This window comes from Salvelinus fontinalis, unplaced genomic scaffold, assembly GCF_029448725.1.
Source record: "Salvelinus fontinalis isolate EN_2023a unplaced genomic scaffold, ASM2944872v1 scaffold_0103, whole genome shotgun sequence".
NCBI classification, from domain to species: Eukaryota; Metazoa; Chordata; class Actinopteri; order Salmoniformes; family Salmonidae; genus Salvelinus; species Salvelinus fontinalis.
Window position 1 is genome coordinate 69,782 of NW_026600312.1, and position 19,486 is coordinate 89,267.

Sequence of the window (19,486 nt, forward strand, 5' to 3'; positions counted from 1 at the left end):
GGCAGCTCCGGACTGAGGAATGGCAGCTCCGGACTGAGGGACTGCAGCTCCGGACTGAGGGACTGCAGCTCCGGACTGAGGGACTGCAGCTCCGGACTGAGGGACGGCCCATGGCTGGCTGACAGATCTGGCTGCTCATGGCTGGCTAACGGATCTGGCTGCTCATGGCTGGCTGACTGATCTGGCTGCTCATGGCTGGCTGACTGATCTGACTGCTCATGGCTGGCTGACTGATCTGGCTGCTCATGGCTGGCTGACGGATCTGGCTGCTCATGGCTAGCTGACGGATCTGGCTGCTCATGGCTAGCTGACGGATCTGGCTGCTCATGGCTAGCTGACGGATCTGGCTGCTCATGGCTAGCTGACGGATCTGGCTGCTCATGGCTAGCTGACGGATCTGGCTGCTCATGGCTAGCTGACGGATCTGGCTGCTCATGGCTAGCTGACGGATCTGGCTGCTCATGGCTAGCTGACGGATCTGGCTGCTCATGGCTAGCTGACGGATCTGGCTGCTCATGGCTAGCTGACGGATCTGGCTGCTCATGGCTGGCTGACGGATCTGGCTGCTCATGGCTGGCTGACGGATCTGGCAGATCCTGTCTGGTTGGCGGCTCTGGCAGATCCTGTCTGGTTGGCGGCTCTGGCAGATCCTGTCTGGTTGGCGGCTCTGGCAGATCCTGTCTGGTTGGCGGCTCTGGCAGATCCTGTCTGGTTGGCGGCTCTGGCAGATCCTGTCTGGTTGGCGGCTCTGGCAGATCCTGTCTGACGGACGGCTCTAACGGCTCCTGTCTGGCTGGCGGCTCTAGCGGCTCCTGTCTGGCGGACGGCTCAGTGGGCTCATGGCAGACGGGCGGCTTTGCAGGCTCATGGCAGACGGGCGGCTTTGCAGGCTCATGGCAGACGGATGGCTCAGATGGCGCTGGGGAGACGGATGGCTCAGATGGCGCTGGGGAGACGGATGGCTCAGATGGCGCTTGGCAGACGGGCAGTTCAGTCATCGCTGTGCAGACGGCAGACTCCTGCCGGCTGAGGCGCACTGTAGGCCTGGTGCGTGGTGCCGGGACTGGTGGCACCGGGCTGGGGACACGCATCTCAGGGCTAGTGCGGGGAGCAGCAACAGGACGCACAGGACTCTGGGGACACACAGGAGGCTTGGTGCGTGGTTTAGACACTGGTGGTAAAGGGCTGGAGACACGCACCATATAGCTAGTGCGTGGAGGAGGCACTGGTGGTACTGGGTTGGGGCGGGGAGGTGGCGCCGGAAATACCGGACCGTGCAGGCGTACTGGCTCCCTTGAACGCCGAGCCTGCCCAACCTTACCTGGTTGTATGCTCCCCGTCGCCTGACCAGTGCGGGGAGGTGGAATAACCCGCACCGGCCTATGTAGGCGAACCGGGGACACCATGCGTAAGGCTGGTGCCATGTACGCCGGCCCGAGGAGACGCACTGGTGACCAGATGCGTTGGGCCGGCTTCATGACATACGGCTCAACGCTCAGTCTAGCCCGGCCGATACGTGGAGCTGAAATGTACCGAACCGGGCTATGCACGCGTACAGGAGACACCGTGCGCTCTACTGCGTAACACGGTGTCTGCCCGGACTCCCGCTCTCCACGGTAAGTACAGGGAGTAGGCGCAGGTTTCCTACCTGACTTCGCCACACTCCCTTTAAGGCCCCCCCCAAGAAATTTTTGGGTTGTACTCACGGGTCTCCAGCCTTGTCTCCGTGCTGCCTCCTCATATCGCCTCCTCTCGGCTTTAGCTGCCTCCAGCTCTTCACGAGGAAGGCGATATTCTCCCGGTTGAGCCCACGGCCCCTTACCATCCAGTATCTCCTCCCATGTCCATGAATCCTGTGTAGGTAGGTCCTGTTGCCGCTTTCCATGCCGCTTGGTCCTATGGTGGGTAATTCTGTCACGATCGTGTGGCGGATTGATGGACCAAAACGCAGCTTTTGGAAAGTAAGCCATCTTCTTTTATTTAAAAGATGACGAAAAACACGACACGAAACACTTTAACAAAACGAACAAAAAACAACAAACGACCGTGAAGCTAAATAACGTTGTGCACTTACACACACAGGCTACAAACGTTCTACATAGACAATTACCCACAACCAATGAGAGCCTATGGCTACCCTAAATAAGGCTCCCAATCAGAGACAACCGAAATCAGCTGTCTCTAATTGGGAACTCATTCAGGTAACCATAGACTCTCCTAGACAACTAAACATACATAGACAACGCTAGACACCTGAACTCCACACAAACCCATATACTACACAACAACCCCTTTACCATAAAAACCACCCAAAACCAACAAAACACAAACATTCCCCATGTCACACCCTGACCTAACTAAAATAATAAAGAAAACAAAGAATACTAAGGCCAGGGCGTGACATGTATAGAATCAATCTTTAGGATGTTTTTATCATAAATCTTCAAAAATGTTTCAACCGGACAATTCCTTTGTCTTTAGAAATGAAAGGGAACTCAGTGAGCTCTCACGGGCGAACGCCTGACTGAGCTCATGGCATTCTGCCAGACCTCTTAGTCAAACAGCTCTTATTCTCTCCCCCTTCACAGTAGAAGCCTGAAACAAGGTTCTAAAGACTGTTGACAACTAGTGGAAACCTTAGGAAGTGCAATATGACCCCATAGACACTGTATATTGGATAGGCAAAGACTTGAAAACCTACAAACCTCAGATTTCTCACTTCCTGGTTGGATTTTTTCTCAGATTTTTGCATCCCAAATGAGTTCTGTTTAATAACTCACAGACATCATTCAAACACTTTTAGAAACTTCAGAGTGATTTCTATCCAAATCTACTAATTATATGCATATTCTAACTTTTGGGCCTGAGTAGCAGGTAGTTTACTCTGGGCACCTTTTCATCCAAGCTACTCAATACTGCCCCTTAGTCCCAAAGACGTTATCAGTCATATCCTTAGACTAGCTGTTATCAGTCATATTCCCAGACTAGCTGTTACCAGTCATATCCTTGGACTAGCTGTTATCAGTCATATCCCCAGACTAGCTGTTATCAGTCATATCCCCAGACTAGCTGTTACCAGTCATATCCTTAGACTAGCTGTTATCAGTCATATCCCCAGACTAGCTGTTATCAGTTATATCCCCAGACTAGCTGTTATCAGTCATATCCTTAGACTAGCTGTTATCAGTCATATCCCCAGACTAGCTGTTATCAGTCATAGCCCCAGACTAGCTGTTATCAGTCATATCCCCAGACTAGCTGTTATCAGTCATATCCCCAAACTAGCTGTTGTCAGTCATTTCCCCAGACTAACTGTTGTCAGTCATTTCCCCAGACTAACTGTTATCAGTCATATCCCCAGACTAGCTGTTATCAGTCATATCCTTAGACTAGCTGTTATCAGTCATATCCTTAGACTAGCTCTTATCAGTCATATCCCCAGACTAGCTGTTATCAGTCATATCCCCAGACTAGCTGTAATCAGTCATATCCCCAGACTAGCTGTAATCAGTCATATCCCCAGACTAGATGTTACCAGTCATATCCCCAGACTAGCTGTTATCAGTCATGTCACCAGACTAGATGTTATCAGTCATGTCCCCAGACTAGATGTTATCAGTCATGTCCCCAGACTAGATGTTATCAGTCATATCCCCAGACTAGCTGTTATCAGTCATATCCCCAGACTAGCTGTTATCGGTCATATCCCCAGACTAGCTGTTATCAGTCATATCCCCAGACTAGCTGTTATCAGTCATATCCCCAGACTAGCTGTTATCAGTCATATCCTCAGACTAGCTGTTATTAGTCATATCCTCAGACTAGCTGTAATCAGTCATATCCCCAGACTAGCTGTAATCAGTCATATCCCCAGACTAGCTCTTATCAGTCATATCCCCAGACTAGCTGTTATCAGTCATATCCCCAGACTAGCTCTTATCAGTCATATCCCCAGACTAGCTCTTATCAGTCATATCCCCAGACTAGCTCTTATCAGTCATATCCCCAGACTAGCTTTTATCAGTCATATCCCCAGACTAGCTGTTATCAGTCATTTCCCCAGACTAACTGTTACCAGTCATATCCCCAGACTAGATGTTATCAGTCATATCCCCAGACTAGCTCTTATCAGTCATATCCCCAGACTAGCTGTTATTAGTCATATCCTCAGACTAGCTGTAATCAGTCATATCCCCAGACTAGCTGTAATCAGTCATATCCCCAGACTAGCTGTTATCAGTCATTTCCCCAGACTAGCTGTAATCAGTCATATCCCCAGACTAGCTGTTATCAGTCATATCCCCAGACTAGCTGTTATCAGTCATATCCTTAGACTAGCTGTAATCAGTCATATCCCCAGACTAGCTGTTATCAGTCATATCCCCAGACTAGCTCTTATCAGTCATATCCCCAGACTAGCTGTTATCAGTCATTTCCCCAGACTAGCTGTAATCAGTCATATCCCCAGACTAGCTGTAATCAGTCATATCCCCAGACTAGCTGTTATCAGTCATATCCTTAGACTAGCTGTTATCAGTCATATCAGGGAAGGAGGGATGGTTAGAGGGATACACACACACACACACAAACACGCACACGCACACGCATATAGACACAGATAGAAGATTAGAGCCTCCAAAGCCTGGCTAAGGGGAACATTTTCTACAGCAACGGTCATTTAAATTACTTTAAGGTTTTAAAACAATTCTAATAAATTAACTAGCTGTTTTATTTTCATATTCCATCAATTATTTACTGAGTTATAGAACATGACAAAGTTTAGGAATTGAAGTAGGAATTACAGGTATTGTCAGATGTCACAACAAACGTTATGTACTCATATATAAATGTATCCTCCTGCACATCTCCTCCTGCAACGCCCTCTAGTGCTCATCCTGTGTCTCCTTGACCTGCCGCCACTCCCCCAGTACTCTCTCCCTCTCCCTCTCTCTCTCCCTCTCCCTCTCTCTCTCTCTGTGTGTGATTGTGTGGGCGGAGACAGGTGTGCTGGAGTCAGAGCAGATCCCCACCAGCTGCAACCCGTTCCATAATCAAGACCTCTACAAATACTCAGCCCTGCGCTTTCCACACTGCCAGATCGTAATCTCTGCTCAGTCAGTCTATGCATCTAGCTATGTGTTAATATTCAGATCCTGTTACCCTGCTGGGCCTGTTTTCCTGCCTGACGCTGTTTTCCTCGCCGCTAAAGTTCTGCCTGCTCTGACTCTGGTCCCTGTCTCCAGTTCCACATCTCGTCATCCTGCTACTCTGTCCTGGATTCCCCACTCTACTACTCCCTTGGATTCCCCTCTGGATCTGCTTACCCTGTCTCAACCCCTCTCGCTCCAGCTTCAGCCTCCGCACCTGGTCTCTAGCAACCCGCCCGAGCTTCCCCTGGCCTGCACTCCAATCCGCCCTGTGTTTCAAGAAATACCTTGGTTACAACAGGTCTAGGTAAATCTTACATTGAAATGCTTTCTTTCAAGATTTTAACCAACAACTCAGTTTTAGGACAAATACAACTTAAGTTAAAAAAAAAGATAAATAAAAAATAAGAAATAAAAGTAACAAATAATTAAAGAGCAAGAGTAAAATAACAATAGCGAGGCTACAGTGGTTGCTCAACTAATAGTTTTGAGATTATGCCGCGGGACTTAGAGGTAATTTGTGGTTTAGTACGTTACCCTGCGTCACTGTGTCAATGCTCCAGACGACCATAAGGGGGAGTTAGAGCACTGATTATGCTTACTGGAAAATACTCTTTCAAAATGAATTGAAGAGGCAAGCGGACGGGGGAAAAGACAGCATTTAGAGGTCAAGACAGCGCTGCTCTGACACAAGCATGGGGACTGGTCTTGATAAATCAATGAGATATTATTTTCACTAAATCTCCGTTTGGGTATTGGTTAGACTACAATTAGGGTGTGGAAATGTTAGGATTATTTTGCTCTTACTGTAGTACTGTAGCCTACTTCCTACCGGTCACGTTGTACAGCACCATTATGGGCTCTTAGCAGGACAATAAGATATTTTGTGCATGGCAATTGATCAGCATTTTAAACTTTGAGGATGGAACCTCCCTAGTGGTGCATCGCAGTGCAAACTGCCTTGCTACAGATGCTGGTTCGATACCCGTCCGTGCATCGACCGGGAGACCCATGAGGCGACGGTGGGCTTTAAGTTTCTCTCCCTATTAAAAACATAAAGAATTCTAAATAACAAACTGGCTTTCTTTTTCAAATTAATAAGAATGTCTCACCCCATGTTCAAGAATGGCCTTTTTTCTCACTCACTTTCGGTTATTTGAAAACTGAATAATCTCCAAAATATAGTTATTTTTTAAACAAGGACTTGAAAATGAGATCGTGAACTCTGCAAGTTCGGGGCCTCACCTGTTTAGATAAAAATATATTTATGTAAAAATAATTTATAATATTTTTTTTGCCTGTTTTGCATGTTATTTTTGCAATAAATAAAGTCACGTAGTTTGCAAACAATGTTAAAAAAAAAATATTGAGTTAATAAAGCCGAATACAAACATGGTCTCTGTCTTGAGTAAGGCAGCTCCAAAATGCCGGTGTTTCAGCCTAGCTCAGTGCTTTCTGTGGTACAGAAGAGAGAACAGTCCTCCTAGACTCCATGTTAGATCAACTATTATACAGTAGAGAACAGTCCTCCTAGACTCCATGTTAGATCAACTATTATACAGTAGAGAACAGTCCTTCTAGACTCCATGTTAGATCAACTATTATACAGTAGAGAACAGTCCTTCTAGACTCCATGTTAGATCAACTATTATACAGTAGAGAACAGTCCTCCTAGACTCCATGTTAGATCAACTATTATACAGTAGAGAACAGTCCTTCTAGACTCCATGTTAGATCAACTATTATACAGTAGAGAACAGTCCTTCTAGACTCCATGTTAGATTAACTAGTATACAGTAGAGAGAACAGTCCTTCTAGACTCCATGTTGGATCAACTATTATACAGTAGAGAACAGTCCTTCTAGACTCCATGTTAGATCAACTATTATACAGTAGAGAACAGTCCTTCTAGACTCCATGTTAGATCAACTATTATACAGTAGAGAACAGTCCTTCTAGACTCCACGTTAGATCAACTATTATACAGTAGAGAACAGTCCTTCTAGACTCCACGTTAGATCAACTATTATACAGTAGAGAACAGTCCTTCTAGACTCCATGTTAGATCAACTATTATACAGTAGAGAGAACAGTCCTTCTAGACTCCATGTTAGATCAACTATTATACAGTAGAGAACAGTCCTTCAAGACTCCATGTTAGATCAACTATTATACAGTAGAGAACAGTCCTTCTAGACTCCATGTTAGATCAACTATTATACAGTAGAGAACAGTCCTCATAGACTCCATGTTAGATCAACTATTATACAGTAGAGAACAGTCCTTCTAGACTCCATGTTAGATCAACTATTATACAGTAGAGAACAGTCCTTCTAGACTCCATGTTAGATCAACTATTATACAGTAGAGAACAGTCCTTCTAGACTCCATGTTAGATCAACTATTATACAGTAGAGAACAGTCCTTCTAGACTCCATGTTAGATCAACTATTATACAGTAGAGAACAGTCATCATAGACTCCATGTTAGATCAACTATTATACAGTAGAGAGAACAGTCCTTCTAGACTCCATGTTAGATCAACTATTATACAGTAGAGAACAGTCCTTCTAGACTCCATGTTAGATCAACTATTATACAGTAGAGAACAGTCCTTCTAGACTCCATGTTAGATCAACTATTATACAGTAGAGAACAGTCCTTCTAGACTCCATGTTAGATCAACTATTATACAGTAGAGAACAGTCCTTCTAGACTCCATGTTAGATCAACTATTATACAGTAGAGAACAGTCCTTCTAGACTCCATGTTAGATCAACTATTATACAGTAGAGAACAGTCCTTCTAGACTCCATGTTAGATCAACATTTATACAGTAGAGAACAGTCCTTCTAGACTCCATGTTAAATCAACTATTATACAGTAGAGAACAGTCCTTCTAGACTCCATGTTAGATCAACTATTATACAGTAGAGAACAGTCCTTCTAGACTCCATGTTAGATCAACTATTATACAGTAGAGAACAGTCCTTCTAGACTCCATGTTAGATCAACTATTATACAGTAGAGAACAGTCCTCATAGACTCCATGTTAGATCAACTAGTAAACAGTAGAGAACAGTCCTTCTAGACTCCATGTTAGATCAACTATTATACAGTAGAGAACAGTCCTTCTAGACTCCATGTTAGATCAACTATTATACAGTAGAGAGAACAGTCCTTCTAGACTCCATGTTAGATCAACTATTATACAGTAGAGAACAGTCCTTCTAGACTCCATGTTAGATCAACTATTATACAGTAGAGAACAGTCCATCTAGACTCCATGTTAGATCAACATTTATACAGTAGAGAACAGTCCTTCTAGACTCCATGTTAAATCAACTATTATACAGTAGAGAACAGTCCTTCTAGACTCCACGTTAGATCAACTATTATACAGTAGAGAACAGTCCTTCTAGACTCCATGTTAGATCAACTATTATACAGTAGAGAACAGTCCTTCTAGACTCCATGTTAGATCAACTATTATACAGTAGAGAACAGTCCTTCTAGACTCCATGTTAGATCAACTATTAGACAGTAGAGAACAGTCCATCTAGACTCCATGTTAGATCAACTATTATACAGTAGAGAACAGTCCTTCTAGACTCCATGTTAGATCAACTATTATACAGTAGAGAACAGTCCGTCTAGACTCCATGTTAGATCAACTATTATACAGTAGAGAGAACAGTCCTTCTAGACTCCATGTTAGATCAACTATTATACAGTAGAGAACAGTCCTTCAAGACTCCATGTTAGATCAACTATTATACAGTAGAGAACAGTCCTTCTAGACTCCATGTTAGATCAACTATTATACAGTAGAGAACAGTCCTTCTAGACTCCATGTTAGATCAATTATTATACAGTAGAGAACAGTCCTTCTAGACTCCATGTTAGATCAACTATTATACAGTAGAGAGAACAGTCCTTCTAGACTCCATGTTAGATCAACTATTATACAGTAGAGAACAGTCCTTCTAGACTCCATGTTAGATCAACTATTATACAGTAGAGAACAGTCCTTCTAGACTCCATGTTAGATCAACTATTATACAGTAGAGAACATTCCTTCTAGACTCCATGTTAGATCAACTATTATACAGTAGAGAACATTCCTTCTAGACTCCATGTTAGATCAACTATTATACAGTAGAGAGAACAGTCCTTCTAGACTCCACGTTAGATCAACTATTATACAGTAGAGAACAGTCCTTCTAGACTCCATGTTAGATCAACTATTATACAGTAGAGAACAGTCCTTCTAGACTCCATGTTAGATCAACTATTATACAGTAGAGAACAGTCCTTCTAGACTCCATGTTAGATCAACTATTATACAGTAGAGAACAGTCCTTCTAGACTCCATGTTAGATCAACTATTATACAGTAGAGAACAGTCCTTCTAGACTCCATGTTAAATCAACTATTATACAGTAGAGAACAGTCCTTCTAGACTCCATGTTAGATCAACTATTATACAGTAGAGAACAGTCCTTCTAGACTCCATGTTAGATCAACTATTATACAGTAGAGAACAGTCCTTCTAGACTCCATGTTAGATCAACTATTATACAGTAGAGAACAGTCCTTCTAGACTCCATGTTAGATCAACTATTATACAGTAGAGAACAGTCCTTCTAGACTCCATGTTAGATCAACTATTATACAGTAGAGAACAGTCCTTCTAGACTCCATGTTAGATCAACTATTATACAGTAGAGAACAGTCCTTCTAGACTCCATGTTAGATCAACTATTATACAGTAGAGAACAGTCCTTCTAGACTCCATGTTAGATCAACTATTATACAGTAGAGAACAGTCCTTCTAGACTCCATGTTAGATCAACTATTATACAGTAGAGAACAGTCCTTCTAGACTCCATGTTAGATCAACTATTATACAGTAGAGAGAACAGTCCTTCTAGACTCCATGTTAGATCAACTATTATACAGTAGAGAACAGTCCTTCAAGACTCCATGTTAGATCAACTATTATACAGTAGAGAACAGTCCTTCTAGACTCCATGTTAGATCAACTATTATACAGTAGAGAACAGTCCTTCTAGACTCCATGTTAGATCAATTATTATACAGTAGAGAACAGTCCTTCTAGACTCCATGTTAGATCAACTATTATACAGTAGAGAGAACAGTCCTTCTAGACTCCATGTTAGATCAACTATTATACAGTAGAGAACAGTCCTTCAAGACTCCATGTTAGATCAACTATTATACAGTAGAGAACAGTCCTTCTAGACTCCATGTTAGATCAACTATTATACAGTAGAGAACAGTCCTTCTAGACTCCATGTTAGATCAACTATTATACAGTAGAGAACAGTCCTTCTAGACTCCATGTTAGATCAACTATTATACAGTAGAGAACAGTCCTTCTAGACTTCATGTTAGATCAACTATTATACAGTAGAGAACATTCCTTCTAGACTCCATGTTAGATCAACTATTATACAGTAGAGAACAGTCCTTCTAGACTCCATGTTAGATCAACTATTATACAGTAGAGAACATTCCTTCTAGACTCCATGTTAGATCAACTATTATACAGTAGAGAGAACAGTCCTTCTAGACTCCACGTTAGATCAACTATTATACAGTAGAGAACAGTCCTTCTAGACTCCATGTTAGATCAACTATTATACAGTAGAGAACAGTCCTTCTAGACTCCATGTTAGATCAACTATTATACAGTAGAGAACAGTCCTTCTAGACTCCATGTTAGATCAACTATTATACAGTAGAGAACAGTCCTTCTAGACTCCATGTTAGATCAACTATTATACAGTAGAGAACAGTCCTTCTAGACTCCATGTTAGATCAACTATTATACAGTAGAGAACAGTCCTTCTAGACTCCATGTTAAATCAACTATTATACAGTAGAGAACAGTCCTTCTAGACTCCATGTTAGATCAACTATTATACAGTAGAGAACAGTCCTTCTAGACTCCATGTTAGATCAACTATTATACAGTAGAGAACAGTCCTTCTAGACTCCATGTTAGATCAACTATTATACAGTAGAGAACAGTCCTTCTAGACTCCATGTTAGATCAACTATTATACAGTAGAGAACAGTCCTTCTAGACTCCATGTTAGATCAACTATTAGACAGTAGAGAACAGTCCTTCTAGACTCCATGTTAGATCAGCTATTATACAGTAGAGAACAGTCCTTCTAGACTCCATGTTAGATCAACTATTATACAGTAGAGAACAGTCCTTCTAGACTCCATGTTAGATCAACTATTATACAGTAGAGAACAGTCCTCATAGACTCCATGTTAGATCAACTAGTAAACAGTAGAGAACAGTCCTTCTAGACTCCATGTTAGATCAACTATTATACAGTAGAGAACAGTCCTTCTAGACTCCATGTTAGATCAACTATTATACAGTAGAGAGAACAGTCCTTCTAGACTCCATGTTAGATCAACTATTATACAGTAGAGAACAGTCCTTCTAGACTCCATGTTAGATCAACTATTATACAGTAGAGAACAGTCCATCTAGACTCCATGTTAGATCAACTATTATACAGTAGAGAACAGTCCTTCTAGACTCCATGTTAGATCAACTATTATACAGTAGAGAGAACAGTCCTTCTAGACTCCATGTTAGATCAACTATTATACAGTAGAGAACAGTCCTTCAAGACTCCATGTTAGATCAACTATTAGACAGTAGAGAACAGTCCTTCTAGACTCCATGTTAGATCAACTATTATACAGTAGAGAACAGTCCTTCTAGACTCCATGTTAGATCAACTATTATAAATTAGAGAACAGTCCTTCTAGACTCCATGTTAGATCAACTATTATACAGTCGAGAACAGTCCTTCTAGACTCCATGTTAGATCAACTATTATACAGTAGAGAACAGTCCTTCTAGACTGCATGTTAGATCAACTATTATATAATATAGTGTGATATTTTCTCTCTGTTTATCCACTCGTATGTTTAGAATAATGCTGTTTTTCTAATATCCAACTTGGTTGGATTTGTGCGAGTAACTGATTGACTGTACATGGGAGGAATCAACACTCTCACTGTGTAGGGATTTTCACAGTACTCCCAGAACATTGCTCTGGGAACCAAAAGGAGTATCTCAGTTTCAAGGAAAGAAGCCTGGTGTGGTATCAGTCAGTCTCATGCAGGAACCAACCGTGCTGAGATGACTTGTTTTTGTCGCAGAATAAAGAGTCTCAAATCAAATCAAACTTTATTTGTAAAATGCGCCGAATACAACAAGTGTAGACTTTACCGTGAAATGAGGACTTACAAGCCCTTAACAGTGCAGTTCAAGAAGAGTTAAGAAACAATATTTACCATGTAAACTAAACTAAAAAGTAATAAAAATGAAAATGAACATCAGTGAACCTCTACGACTGTGATAATAAAGATTGATTAATTTCCTTTCAATTTAAATCCTTAGTGGTGAATTTCCACGACAACAGAGAGAACAGTTTTTCTGTTATCAATTCATTGTATTGTTATTGCATATGTTTTGTTATTTTATTATAATGTATTATACATTTGCATTGTTATATATTGTGTGTACTTGACAAGGTATATTGATAAGCAGAAAATAGTTTCTCATTGATAGTACTTAGCATAAACTTATTTAGCAGTTCAGAGAGTACAGAGGATGAATCCTATTTCTCACAGATCCATCTGTATTTATAGGAACATTCATAGTCCCACCATTCTCCTGTGTCTGATGACCAGGAGTAGAAATATGCACAGTTCTCAGCTCTCCAACCATTAGGCTCTTTACTGTTCCAATACCTGTAGAAGAAACAACACATAGAATCAGACTGTCCACTGAACCAATACCTGTAGGAGAAACAACACATAGAATCAGGCTGTCCACTGTTACAATACCTGTAGGAGAAACAACACATAGAATCAGACTGTCCACTGTTCCAATACCTGTAGAAGAAACAACACATAGAATCAGACTGTCCACTGTTCCAATACCTGTAGGAGAAACAACACATAGAATCAGACTGTCCACTGTTCCAATACCTGTAGGAGAAACAACACATAGAATCAGGCTGTCCACTGTTCCAATACCTGTAGAAGAAACAACACAGAATCAGGCTGTCCACTGTTCCAATACTTGCAGGAGAAACAACACATAGAATCAGGCTATCCACTGTTCCAATACCTGTAGGAGAAACAACACATAGAATCAGGCTGTCCACTGTTCCAATACCTGTCGGAGAAACAACACATAGAATCAGGCTGTCCAATTTGAACCTCCTACTCCAGACAGTGGCATCATAGTGACATATAATTCATTAATGTCTTACGTTGTGGTCAGTGGTGTGTCGTCCACCCATTTCCAGGTCCCCTCAGTAACAGAGTCAGTCAGACCAATCCAGACATAGTTCTTTACTCCACATAACCAATTGACAAAAGTCTGTAGTTGTGGGAGAGAGACAACATTGTTAAAACATAGCCATTACTGCTCGTTCTCTCTCTCTCTCTCTTTTTCTCTCTACACCACACACACCTGATCGTCTTCGCTGTTGATAACCACCAGGTCTGCTCCTCTATCTCTGCAGTCCTGTCTGCTCTCCTTCCAGGATTTGTACTCAGTAGAGACGTAGTAACAACTGCTACCAAGCTTCTTCCATCCTTGAGGACACACTGTAAGTTGAAAATGTCTTGCTTTAGTCACTTTAATACAACATTGAATTAAGTATCAATGAGACACTCAAGGAAGACACTAACTAATGGACGGTTTGGAAGTCAGTTTTTTTCTCACATATTTCCTTTAATGTAGGTTGAATTTCCGTACATGGCATGTGAACTGATAGCTGAACAGTCATTAGCCAATTTCACTCACCTTTCTGAACTAACGATTGTTTCAGACATTCTGTGTCTTTTTGTAGCTGGTCGCTTTCTTTGGTCAGGGTGTTGTTACTGGTCTGTAGCTGGTCTCTCTCTTTGATCAGGGTGTTGTAACTGGTCTGTAGCTGGTCTCTCTCTTTGGTCAGGGTGTTGTTACTGGTCTGTAGCTGGTAGCTCTCTTTGGTCAGGGTGTTGTTACTGCTCTGTAGCTGGTCTCTCTCTTTGATCAGGGTGTTGTAACTGGTCTGTAGCTGGTCTCTTTCTGCAGTCAGGGTGTTGTTACTGGTCTGTAGCTGGTCTCTCTCTTTGGTCAAGGTGGTGTAACTGGTCTGTAGCTGGTCTGTCTCTTTGGTCAGGGTGTTGTAGCTGGTCTGTAGCTGGTCTCTTTCTTCGGTCAGGGTGTTGTTACTGCTCTGTAGCTGGTCTCTCTCTTTGATCAGGGTGTTGTAGCTGGTCTGTAGCTGGTCTCTTTCTGCAGTCAGGGTGTTGTTACTGGTCTGTAGCTGGTCTCTCTCTTTGGTCAAGGTGGTGTAACTGGTCTGTAGCTGGTCTCTCTCTTTGGTCAGGGTGTTGTAGCTGGTCTGTAGCTGGTCTCTTTCTTCGGTCAGGGTGTTGTTACTGCTCTGTAGCTGGTCTCTCTCTTTGATCAGGGTGTTGTAGCTGGTCTGTAGCTGGTCTCTTTCTGCAGTCAGGGTGTTGTTACTGGTCTGTAGCTGGTCTCTCTCTTTGGTCAAGGTGGTGTAACTGGTCTGTAGCTGGTCTCTCTCTTTGGTCAGGGTGTTGTAGCTGGTCTGTAGCTGCTCTCTCTCTTTGATCAGGGTGTTGTAGCTGGTCTGTAGCTGGTCTTTCTCTTTGGTCAGGTTGTTGTAGCTGGTCTGTAGCTGGTCTTTCTCTTTTGTCAAGGTGTTGTATCTGGTCTGTAGCTGGTCTCTCTCTTTGGCCAGGGTGTTGTATCTGGTCTGTAACTGGTCTCTCTCTTTAGTCATAGTGTTGTTGCTGGTCTGTACCTGGTCTCTCTCTTTGGTCAGGGTGTTAGAACTGGTCTGTAGCTGGTCTCTCTCTTTGGTCAGGGTGTTGTAGCTGGTCTGTAGCTGGTCTTTCTCTTTTGTCAAGGTGTTGTATCTGGTCTGTAGCTGGTCTCTCTCTTTGGCCAGGGTGTTGTAACTGGTCTGTAGCTGGTCTCTCTCTTTGGTCAGGGTGTTGTAACTGGTCTGTAGCTGGTCTCTCTTTTTGGTCAGTGTGTTGGAACTGGTCTGTAGCTGTCCTTTCTCTTTGGTCAGGGGGTTGTAACTGGTCTGTAGCTGGTCTCTCTCTTTGGTCAGGGTGTCGGAACTGGTGAATTGGTTTCTCTCTGTGAAATAATACAATCAACAACCAAGATAAAAGTGGAAAAGTTAATCAGACATGACCCGGATTGAGGTCAATTTCAATTCCAGTCAATTCAGGAAGTACACTGTAATTATTTTAAATTTGAAACATGTGAAATTGGAATTTGATGTATTTTCTTAATTATATTGAATAGAATTTAAATGGAATTTAACCCTGGTCATTAGACCACTGATGATGAAGAATGTTTGAGTGAGAACATATAAAACTCACGGTAGAGTAACAGGCCTATGATCCAAGCCAGCAGGAGAACACACAGCAGCCCCAGACACACTGCAGCAGTTGGGAAATGTCTCTTCCACCTCCAAAGATACACTGAAGCACATATTATTATCATAAGAACTTGATCAGTGTATATACACATGTTTTTCTTTCCAGTTGCTCTTTGAATCACGGAGGGAAATACACCAGAACTGAGTTCCAGCACCTCACATTGTCTACTGCTTGAGTTCCAGAACTTCTAACAGAATATTGGCTTAAACATATTGCAGAGTTCAGGCACCCAAAATGACTGGCGGCACCTATTTCAATCACAATCAAATTCCATTTGTTAATTGCTTCATTAAAACAACAGGTGTATGCTAATAGTGAAATGCTGACCTATGGGTCATTTTCCAACAATACAGAGAGAAATAAATATAAATACTGACAAGGATTAAATAACGAATAACATTAACAAGTAAAAATAACATGGGCTATATACAGGAAGTACCAGGTAATAACATGTCTATATACAGGGAGTATCAATATGGTGTCGATGTGCAGGGGTACAAGGTAACCAGAAAATGAATGTTTTTAGAAATGTTTATAAATTAATAAAAAATGAAAAGCTGGAGTATTGTGGGTCAAAAACTATTGAAGACAGTATCCCGGAGAGGGTCTCATGGGGGATACAGCAAGACCCGGAGCCCAGAAGACGGGATCCCGGAGAGGGTCTCATGGGGGATACAGCAAGACCCGGAGCCCAGAAGACGGTATCCCGGAGAGGGTCTCATGGGGGATACAGCAAGACCCGGAGCCCAGAAGACGGGATCCCGGAGAGGGTCTCATGGGGGATACAGCAAGACCCGGAGCCCAGAAGACGGGATCCAGGAAAGGGTCTCATGGGGGATACAGCAAGACCCGGAGCCCAGAAGACGGGATCCCGGAGAGGGTCTCATGGGGGATACAGCAAGACCCGGAGCCCAGAAGACGGTATCCCGGAGAGGGTCTCATGGGGGATACAGCAAGACCCGGAGCCCAGAAGACGGGATCCCGGAGAGGGTCTCATGGGGGATACAGCAAGACCCGGAGCCCAGAAGACGGGATCCAGGAAAGGGTCTCATGGGGGATACAGCAAGTCCCGGAGCCCAGAAGACGGGATCCCGGAGAGGGTCTCATGGGGGATACAGCAAGACCCGGAGCCCAGAAGACGGTATCCCGGAGAGGGTCTCATGGGGGATACAGCAAGACCCGGAGCCCAAAAGACGGGATCCCGGAGAGGGTCTCATGGGGGATACAGCAAGACCCAGAGCCCAGAAGACGGTATCCCGGAGAGGGTCTCATGGGGGATACAGCAAGACCCGGAGCCCAGAAGACGGGATCCAGGAGAGGGTCTCATGGGGGATACAGCAAGACCCGGAGCCCAGAAGACGGGATCCCGGAGAGGGTCTCATGGGGGCTACAGCAAGACCCGGAGCCCAGAAGACGGTATCCCGGAGAGGGTCTCATGGGGGCTACAGCAAGACCCGGAGCCCAGAAGACGGGATCCCGGAGAGGGTCTCATGGGGGATACTGCAAGACCCGGAGCCCAGAAGATCCCGTCTTCTGGGCTCCGGGTCTTGCAGTATCCCCCATGAGACCCTCTCCGAATCCCTGGACGTGCGTGCGAAATCGAATTTTCTCTCCCTCCGTCGTGGAGAAAATGAACAAGACCCTGCGCCTGGGCATTGACTAACGGGGACTCAATGGCATTGCTGTTAAGAACCGTTACCTGCTACCACTCATTTCCTCTGCCTTCGAGCCACTCCAGGGAGCCACTGTGTTTTCGAAGTTGGATATACGGAATGCCTACCACCTGGTGCGGATACAAGAGGGGGACGAGTGGAAGACCGCATTCAACACGGCCAGCAGCCACTACGAGTATCTGGTCATGCCTTTTGGTCTCACCAACGCCCCTGCTGTGTTCCAGGCTCTGGTAAATTATGTTCTCCACGACATGTTGAACCCGGTTTGTCTTCGTCTACATTGATGACATCCTCGTCTTCTCCCGCTCCACCCCAAGAACACGTGCTCCTCGTCCGGCAGGTTCTTCAACACCTTCTGGAGAATCAGCTATTTGTGAAGGCAGAGAAGTGCGAGTTCCATCTCTCCACCATCCCCTTTCTGGGCTACATCATCTCCGCTGGGAGAGCCCACCCCCCCCCTCGCTCACCCACCTCCCGGTCTCGACTCGGTCTCGCCCCCACCCCCACCCAGTCTCAGTCTTGACTCTGTCTTGCTTTAGATGTTCTCGAACAAAACACTGATGAATACTTTCTGAAAGCACTGTACATAGAGGTATAGTAGTATACCTACATATAGGAAAAGTAGTATAGCTACATATAGTAGGGGTAAAGGATATAATATAGGAATGGGTAAAGTGACTAGGCAACAGGATAGTAGACAGGAGCAGCTGTGTGTGTGTGTGTGTGTGTGTGTGTGTGTGTGTGTGTGTGTGTGTGTGTGTGTGTGTGTGTGTGTGTGTGTGTGTGTGTGTGTGTGTGTGTGTGTGTGTGTGTGTGTGTGTGTGTGTGTGTGTGTGTGTGTGTGTGTGTGTGTGTGTGTGTGTGTGTGTGTGTGTGTCGGGGTTTCAGTGCCAAGCACTATAACAGCGTTAAATGTTACCTGAATGTTGATCACCAGCTACATCCTTCTTGCGGGGCATGATGGGTATTTGGTTGTTGTAAATATCATCATCAATGTCAATGGTCTTTATTTCATTAGGTTTTTTGTCTTCAAATCCGTTTGTGTATTCATAGATTCCCTTTGACATCTTTATACGCTTATGGTCAAATGCAGTAACAGCAGACTCTTGTAACTTCTACTGTTGTATCTTCTACTGTTGTAACTTCTACTGTTGTAACTTCTACTGTTGTAGCTTCTACTGCTGTATCTTCTACTGTTGTAATGTCTGCTGTTATCTCAGTTGTAGGTTTGTGTCTGTTCGCTGCACAGCTGGAGCCTCTGTGTGACTCAGTCTAATGTCAGAGACAGTTTTAACTGTCAACCTCATTAAAGGGGAAACTGTCTAACCAATAGGACGACACTAACCACCACCACCACGTGACTCCAGACTTGTTTCTCACAGTGTAGATTCGTTTGTATATTTAGATTAGATTGGTTTAGTTAACCACAGTGTAGATTAGTTTGTAAAATCCACATCTACATGTAACAAGAGGGACCACTCCACATCTATATTTAACAAGAGGGACCACATCTATATTTAACAAGAGGGACCACATCTATATGTAACAAGAGGGACCACTCCACATCTATATTTAACAAGAGGGACCACATCTATATTTAACAAGAGGGACCACATCTATATTTAACAAGAGGGACCACATCTATATTTAACAAGAGGGACCACTCCACATCTATATTTAACAAGAGGGACCACATCTATATTTAACAAGAGGGACCACATCTATATTTAACAAGAGGGACCACATCTATATTTAACAAAAGGGACCACTCCACATCTATATTTAACAAGAGGGACCACTCATCATCTATATTTAACAAGAGGGACCACATCTATATTTAACAAGAGGGACCACATCTATATTTAACAAGAGGGACCACATCTATATTTAACAAGAGGGACCACTCCACATCTACATTTAACAAGAGGGACCACTCCACATCTATATTTAACAAGAGGGACCACATCTATATTTAACAAGAGGGACCACTCCACATCTATATTTAACAAGAGGGACCACATCTATATGTAACAAGAGGGACCACTCCACATCTATATGTAACAAGAGGGACCACTCCACATCTATATTTAACAAGAGGGACCACTCCACATCTATATTTAACAA

At 43.4% G+C, this 19,486-nt stretch overlaps 1 protein-coding gene across 1 annotated transcript; it reads right to left on the reverse strand.

Moving 5' to 3' along the window:
- Positions 1 to 12,381: 12,381 nt before the first annotated feature.
- LOC129843269 (C-type lectin domain family 4 member M-like) lies at positions 12,382 to 18,936 on the reverse strand. Its single transcript, XM_055911888.1, has 6 exons — positions 18,282 to 18,936; positions 15,630 to 15,731; positions 14,026 to 15,381; positions 13,690 to 13,826; positions 13,487 to 13,596; positions 12,382 to 12,959 (listed from the first exon to the last, which is right to left on the reverse strand). Exons 1-6 carry the CDS (start codon positions 18,427 to 18,429, stop codon positions 12,827 to 12,829), a joined length of 1,986 nt encoding a protein of 661 aa, XP_055767863.1. The 5' UTR covers positions 18,430 to 18,936; the 3' UTR covers positions 12,382 to 12,826.
- Between the last annotated feature and the right edge of the window lie 550 nt (positions 18,937 to 19,486).